General features: G+C 40.9%; 1 protein-coding gene across 1 annotated transcript; it reads right to left on the reverse strand.

Annotated features, from left to right (window-relative positions):
• Positions 1-6,187: 6,187 nt before the first annotated feature.
• On the reverse strand, positions 6,188-6,837 carry LOC137466072 (2-oxoglutarate receptor 1-like). Its single transcript, XM_068177987.1, is given in 2 exon segments — positions 6,188-6,666; positions 6,669-6,837. Coding segments are annotated over 2 exon segments (648 nt in total).
• Positions 6,838-8,529: the final 1,692 nt, after the last annotated feature.

The raw sequence follows: 8,529 nt of genomic DNA on the forward strand, positions 1-8,529 counted from the left end.
CCACCCTGTGGTGCCATGCACACATTTCAGCTGGAAAGGTTTCCCTGTGTGCTGCTAATATTTTGTGTTAACCTGCAAATTAGAAAATACTTGATGGAAATCTGTAAATGGGATGGACACAGCTATTAATTACTGGCTCTTGGCTAAGGTCACACACAGTGGTAGCCAATGAACTTTGGTGAGCTGGTTCCCCAAAGCCTACTCTGAAAGTAAACAGGAGTGTTCCTTCCACAGATACAAAGTATGATGCTGGGGATGAAGTAGGGCCTCAATAGTGCAGACACTGCTCTAACTCAACTTTTATTACTGAAGTGCCACCACTGAGCAATCAAGACTTCCTTGAAAATCTTTCCCTAAGCCTAAAATGCACTTTGTAAAAGCTCTGGGCTGAGAACTGATCTCTTCCCCACTTGGCTGCTAATTTGCTTTGTGACTGGAGGCAAGTCACTTAACTCCCCTGTGCTTCAGTTTCATCACCTGTAAAATAGGGATGATATATAAATATCTCAGAGCAGCTTCCTAGCAGAAAGGTAATGTGAGGAAACTCCTCTAGGCAGGTGCTCCTGCCTTGTCTGTTAAAATAACTTTCTGTTGATAAAAAACATCATGAATTGAAGGGGAAAGAGAATTTCCAAAAAGATTTATGCTTGAAATTGTTGCAGAGTGCATTTGTGTGCTGCTGTCTGCCAGGTCTTCTTCATTGCTGAGGCCACAAGTGATGGGCCAGCCTGGCTCACTCAGTGGAAAATTGTCCCTTTGGGAACATTTTGGGCTGGAAATAAATCCACCTATAATGCTTTCCTGCTTTGTGCAAAGCTGCCTCCTTTTTTTGCCCAGCTTTACAGATCTGTAACCAGAGCAGAGCTGGAGTTTTTACCTTGGATACCCTTTGAGGCACCTACAGAGAAGGTGTTTTCTATCCCTACCAGCTGCAGGTCCAGGGCAACACTTTGCACAGTGACTGGCACCATGAAAGTCCTGGAAAATTAGAGGAGAGATCTGTGAATATCACAGGGCGTTCTCATTGTAATATCAAAACACTTTGTCACAGATCTGCCAAGAAAACACCAATTCTGCCAGATGCATAGGAGTTGTCTTGAAAATCCCTGGGATTCAGCTACTCTTCTTGTGCCATTCAGGAGCAAATGGGAACCACAAAGGTTTTAGAGAACTGTTAGAAGGAACAAAATCAATTTCCTAATCACTTTTCCAGAAAGCTGATGGGTCTTAAGCAACTGAATGTTATCTTAAGCTGGATGTAGTGAAGGGAAAGATGGAGTAACCTGCTATTGGGTTTGCTGGCTTGGGAAGCAGGGATGATGCTGGAAATACAACTGGATTTTAAAAAGCACATGAAGGAAGATTTCTCCAGGAACTATATTTTCTTGCTTGCTTTATTAGCATTTAGTATGGCATTAGACATCTGTGTGCAAAGTTGCATTTCTTTCTGCTTCACCTTATCTTCTTGCATTATTTTACAAAACAGAAGGAAATTCATAAAGTAATTTGAAAACCACACTTTTTGTTTGCTCAATAAACGAACACAGAAACTCACTCAGAATTTTTGTTTTTCTTTTAAGAGTGGAGAGCATCACTGGTACTATAGCTTCCAGGCAACCATCTCTCTTTAGGTTCAGAAATCAGTGGTATCAACCATTTGGGGAGTAAAGAAACCAAGGAGTAATCTTAGAAGATAACACACCTTATAATTCAAGAGCCTTTTAAGGTTCCAGCAAGGATGAATCAAGCATACTGTGCATTATACTTGCCTGCAGCAGCTCTGAAAAATCATGTTTCCTCTGTGCATTTAAAAAAATCAGCATTTCAGCTTTAAATTTTGTTTTGGAAAGATATGCAGCTTGGTTTATCAGCTTTAATTGTCTCCTTCTTTTCTCTGAAGTACAGCTCTGACTAAAAGCAAGAATGCAATTTTTTCTCCTGCTTTAGGAGGCATTCCACTCACTCTGCCCTCTACCACAGCACTCTGTAGGCTAGGGCATCAAGTCAGAAAGACACCTTAGTCAGAAGTACTGCTCTTTTCCAGGTGCTATTTAAAAGACAGGCCTTGAAATACATTTTCTTTAGTATAAATGGGTGTTCCCCCTTCTTGACTCAATTTTGGGGCATTTACATTAAAGTGGCATCAGCTGGCACTGTTGAATGCTTCTACTGTCACAAAACATAAGGGAACACACAAAGTATTTTCCTTTACATCTCTACTCCTTTTCTGCTGGCAGGGAAAAGCAAACTGAGTTCAGAGCTGGTAGGACTTGAACATTGATGTGCTCAAAAAAAAATCATTTGCTGCTTTAAAGTTGAGGTTCACTCAACCTGCATTTTCACAGCAGAAAATCTTGGCAGATGGAAGCAGTCATTCAAGGTTCATTTTGCCCACTTAGGCTTATCACCAAAATGGCAGCAGCTATGTGAGGTCTAAATGACTCAGTGGTGAGCCTGGCACTGCCCTGCACTACATGTGGTGAATCATGGCTCTGTGCAGTGTTACAGCTGCTGCAGCAGCACCCCATATATATATATATATATGTATATATATATATATATATATATATATATATATACACACACACATATATATATATATGCAATTACATCAGGACAAAATGGAAGCCTTCTGTCACAGCAATATCCAACACAGACATTGACAAAGTAGACCATTTCCAAGCTGTTTTTCCAAGGTTTTAACCTTTCTCTCCACTAGCTCTTTAACCTGGCTATTCATTTTGATGCTACATGCAGTCCTCTACACAACTCTCTCCTTAGGTGTTCTGCAGAGCAGCCAGATTAGTACAGATTTTGTGAATTCTCTTTTATGCAGAACATTACTGTCAGTATTTTTGCTCTCTGGGAGGTTTGAATATGAGGAAAGCCTTTTTGCTTTCATATCTTTTGGGAACACATGAACTGGGGAGAAAAGGAAAAAAAAAATTGTTGATTGCCTACCTGGACAAACAAAGGTAGAAAATACCTCTGCTGCAATCTGTGACAGTACACGAGTCACTGTGAGGAATAAGGTTTGACTTGTCTACAGAAACAGTTGGCAGCTCCCAAGTTTCACCTTTAATGCCATCAGAGTCGACATTCCCTTGAGAGGTTTGCCTTGCAGAGGTATTCTCTTAGTCCCTCTGCAGTCCCAGGCAGAGATCAGCCTGCTGGTAGGTGCTTGAGCTGATGTGTCTGTCCTTGCAGACAAATGTACCAGAGAGTTCTGATAGAAGCCTGCTCACTGGAGCATAGCTATGGTGTGAATTAGCCTGCAATAGTGTAGTAATTTATGTAGCTATATTGTCACACTGTGTACAGAGCCTGAGAAGTGTCTCCTATTTACTGCAATTGAAACACTTATCCTTGTTTCAGCAGTAAACTTAACAGCAGCTAAAAATAGAAGCTATCGAGCTTCACAGTAAGCAAAAGGAACGAGTTGCATGAGATAATGATTTCTCAGTCCTGCAGAGCACCCGAACAGTCCTTGAATCCTTTAAAAGTGTCCGTGTTAAGGCTGAACTTTTCTTCTTTTCCAGACCCAGCCATGCTACTGGGAGACATGACTGCCCTTCTCCTGGAGGTTTTCTCCCCACCAGTGAACTACAGCTCCAGGACCATCCTTTAATCCACTTTGGCACTTTAAATTTAGCTAGTTTAGCCCAAACTAAATTAGGAGAAATGGTGGATGTGCAGGTGAGGTAAGAAGAGGGCAAACAAACAACATCTTTATTAAGGAGAGAGAGGAGGGGACAAAAAGGTAGCCCCTCTCCAAGTCACTGAAATTGTGAGACTGTCACTCTTGCTGTTAGAGGTGGAAAGCCTTGAACACCTCAATTTCACAATTTTTACCTTCAGTTGCTTCATTTTATATTGAACATGTAGTTATACTGAAGGGCTTCTGCTTGTGTGTGATAAGCTCGTCTTGGGCTTGAGAGGGAAGAGCTTCTGAGAACAAGAATTAAAAATGCTCTGACAGAGCAAAAAAGATAATTTTTAATCCACTCCTTCAGATGTGTATGTGTAAGTGGTAGACACATCTTGTTCTTTCACTGATGTGGAAGAAGAAGATAATTTGTGCAGTGTGTTTGTACTTTTTACCCATCTTGGAGGGTTGGGATGTTATGAATCTATGTCAGAAAATATTTATATTGTGTGAATCACCCAGTGTTGTGTAACTTTTGGGGTTGAATTAACCATGCATATGTGCAACCAGGTAGCTTGACCATGATTGATCACTGTCTAATGGCAACCTGTAAAATTTGGCCTTTGACAACAGTGCATAAGAAGAGAAATTAAACTAGAAAACATGTCCAAAAGTCAGTGGCAGTGCTTCTGAAAGACATATCTGATGGATGATCCTTTAACAAAGTATTTTAAATATCCACAAGGTATCATAAATACTATTTTTCATTTATACATTTGCTCTTTTTGCCACAGCAGACACTGTCAGCCCACTGAAACTGTCAGCTCCTGTCCAGCCTATGATTCACAGTAACCACAAATCTTTCTCTACAAAACTGCTACCCAAATAATGGTTTCCTTTTTTTTCTCCATTTGCTTGCACAATTCATCATTTCTACTTAAACACAGAAGTTTGTACCTGTCACTGTTTAGTAGCAGCCGGTGTCTCTGCAGATCACAGCTGTAATTTGTCAGCTTAATTTTGTTCTCTCACCTTCAAGTAAATATGCAAATATAAGAACCAGACTTTATTTCATCATCCAATTTGACAATGAAAGCACTAAATTCTCCTGAACCCAGGACAGACTGGTCAAATCCCCACTCTGTGGCTCCCCCTACTCTGATAGTAAATCACTAATATCTTGACTTTGAGCATGAACTCTGGAACTAGCAAAAGTAGTTTCATCCAGACTGTTTCCTTAGCTTACACACAAGAGAGTCATCTCAGATAGTCAAAACTTATTCTGGAGTCAAGATGTGTGACATCATTCATGTATGAACCTATTAATTTGTTGTAGTAGGAAATCAGAATGATCTGGGATTATACACACCTGATAGATTCATACAGGCTGGTACTCATCTATAATAATCTTCTGTAGACGAATATGATTTAATTAATTTTTCTCCATTTTCCCATATATTTTTTTTAATTTTTATTTATTTATATATTGATATTTATATTTATATATACTTATATAGCCTTGTAGTCACCATGTATGTCCTCCTCTCCTATTCTTCCAATCTTCCCCTAGGCCAACTCTGAGATTTCTCCATCAAATTGCTCAGTGCCCTATGATGAAGTTCATTGAACTTCCAGCCAATCTGAAAACATCTGATTTATCTAGGAGCATTCTAGGTGTGCAATTCAGTGGTTTCAGCAACCGTGACAATATCTGCTGTGTTTTACTTGGGGTGTAATAAACAAAGCACTACATCTGTGGCAACACTGAAATCAGTGGAAGTTGTTCTCATGTCCAGACTAAGCTCTCCATGTTTCTGTAATCAATAGCAAGGCCCAGAGCTAGAGAACGCTGGGTTTCCCAAATGTCTTTGGGAACAGTCTGGCTGGATGGTTTTAAATTTTGCCTTCAAGCTGGCTTACAGTCTTGTCTTTTCCCTCCTCTTTCTTTGGTTGCTAGGAGAGGTGTATATAAACCTGCTTCCGAGACAGCTTTTTGACAAGTCCTCTGCTGCAGGGAGAAGGCAAAGTCAGCTGCAATTCTTGCTTTCATACCAACACAACTGTCTTTGCAGGAGCTTAGAGCACCAAAGCCATCCTGGGCTTGCTGGAATTTACTTCAAGGGACTCCTTCACGACTTTAATGTGATTTCTGACTTGGTCATGCAGTTTTTGCTCCTGGTTTACTTGCTCCTGGATGTATTTGCTCCACTTACACCTTGAAGGAGAGAGCATGGCTTGCTGGAAGTTGTCTCCCACCATGACATAAAGCCACAGAATGCCATATGTGTTGAGTGGAGCCGGTGGCCGAGAGGCACAGTAGGCAGAGTGGATTTATTCTCCATGTGACAGCAGACTGGACACAACTGTAGTTGACCTGAGCTGTTGCCTAAGATTGGAAGAAAAACTTTCCAAACAATATTAGAATTCATAACACGAAGAGCAGTCTTTTAATGAAAGATATCATTAAAAGATTGCTGTTTATGTTATCAGTTCTAATATTGTTTGGAACGTTTTTCTTCTGATCTTGGGCAACAGAGCCACCTAAAAGACATGGAAGGGGAGGAAGCACACATAGAAGACCACCAAGAGGACAACAGCAAATCGTGGAGCCTTGTTTGTAGCAAGCCCATGTGTGGGGCCAGTGGCCAAGGTGCAAATGATGAGCACGTGGCACAGAGTCATCCTCAGCAAGGGCAAGAAGAAGGCCAGGCTGGGCAGCAGCCACCTGATTGGGCCCAGGTTTTCAGAGCTGGTGAGGCTGAAGCATGAGGACCTTATGTTTTGTGTCCCTTTTGAAGAGATCAAGAAATTGACAGGGCTGACAACTTCCACTGCCATCAACCAAATGGCTGTGCAAGCCACCGCTGTCCACTGCTTCCTCTGGATGTGGAAGAACTTCATCGCGTCAACCGTCACCACGTAGTGGAAGGCACCGAAGCAGGTGAGGAAGAGGATGCTGCTGAACAATTTGAAGTGGAAGCTGAAGCAGATGAACTTGCACATGAATTCACCGAAAATTGAGTGTTCACAGTAGCACAGTAGTGCATCAGGAAGGGAAGGCCAGTAGGGTAGAGCAGGTCTGTGAGTGCCAGGTTCAGCCTGATTATGGTGCTGCCCTTTCAAGGTCTCATCTTGAAGCTGTAAACATAAATGACAATGAAATTTCCTGGGAAGCCCACCAGGAAGCTCATGTTATACATAATGTGGAGGAACAAAGTCTTCAGACCAACATCCACACAGTGCATTTGGGAAAATCATTTTCAGTGTCTTGCTGGCTGATAGAGTTGGCTAAGTTGCCATTTGTTCTGTTCATTTTTTCTCCTTAGCTGTTAAGGAGGAAAGAAATGTTTAGTGTTCACTGACAGATAGGACTCCTCACATCTCATTAAAAACAACTTTCGTTTCAGCTGCTCATCAGTGCTCCTATTAAAGTGACTTTTATGAATAAGAAAAGACCTTGTTGTGTTGATAAGAATTGATATTGATCTAGAAGCTTTTTATCATGTCTGTATAGATCAAATTTTATTTTAAAATGCATATTTCAGGAAAGGGCCTACACAGGCACAATGAAGCTGTAATATAAGGGATTCCCAATTTTTGATGCGTGTCCCCTGGTATACAATGTTCACTTTCTGCTCTCATCAGGGGTCAAATGGAGAAGAAGGACAGACTAGTTGTATTGTGCTACTGACCAAAAGTATAGAGGGTAATTTCCAGAACATAGCTGTTCCATAAAAGGCATTTGCAGCCTTGTTGGTTAAGTAAAAAACCAAAACCAACAAAACAAAACAAGGTAGATGTCAAAATGGTTTCACATTCTTTTTGCTACTGGGGTTGGTTAATATTTTTAAATTTTTCTTCTTGCTTCTTGGAAAACACTGATAGAGGAATATTTCATTATTTTAGTTCATTAACAAGATTGATGTTGCCAAGAAATAAGTTATTTTTAGGCTTGTCATTAGCTGCTATGTAAATTTCCATCCCTGTAAAATGTTTAAATGGTGTTTTGCTTTGACATTAGTCTTAGATAGAAATTTTCTGAAACATCAAAATAAATTCATCCAATTTTGTGAAGCAGCCAATTGCAAGATACAATATGGCACATGAGCAGGATTCGAGGAACCTAAAGACAGCCTGGTATACAGTCTCTACAGCAGAAAATAAATGGTCACTGATGCACATAGCAAATAACTGTTAACATGGCATTCAGTAAACACATTTTCGTGAAGAAATGCCCTCTTTTTAAAATGGAGCAAATGTTCTGCTGGAAGAAAATTAATACATCTAGCATAATTTTTTCCAGAGGAATACAGCTTCTTATAGGATGATGCCTGTCCTCAGATTACTGTTACAATGGATCCTACTGAATCACTGCTTCTGTTTCTTGTTTCACTCTGAATTTTCTTGGTGTAGCTTCCACACTCACTTGTGAGATTGCACAGAAAAAGGTTTCAGGGTTTGGATTCAAATTTGTATAGGACATTTGGTTCAAACATATTTAAAACACTTTGAAAACTGAAGCTGGAGCTTGAAAAGATGTATGCCAAACACTGGCAATGGTTTTGAAAGAGCAAAACAGTTTTAAACCCCTGGGATGGGGATGGTGCAGGAGTAGTTTGGATAAATCCAGTGGTCCTACTTCACGGCTGTACATCAATGCCATCATTCCCAATCAAAACGGAGGCCTCTGCTGTGGCTGATGGTTAACCAGGCTGACAGCAGCAGCTACACCCTGCATAAGCTGTGCTATGCTCTCTCACACTGGGAGCACCAGGGCTGTGCCCATCCCGCTGTTCACAGTGCACAGCTAGGGAGCCAGCTGAAGGGCATGGCTGGGAGCTGCTCCCCACACCATTTTCTTTGTGCTTTTGTGAGACTTTCAT

This window comes from Anomalospiza imberbis, chromosome 2, assembly GCF_031753505.1.
Source record: "Anomalospiza imberbis isolate Cuckoo-Finch-1a 21T00152 chromosome 2, ASM3175350v1, whole genome shotgun sequence".
NCBI classification, from domain to species: Eukaryota; Metazoa; Chordata; class Aves; order Passeriformes; family Viduidae; genus Anomalospiza; species Anomalospiza imberbis.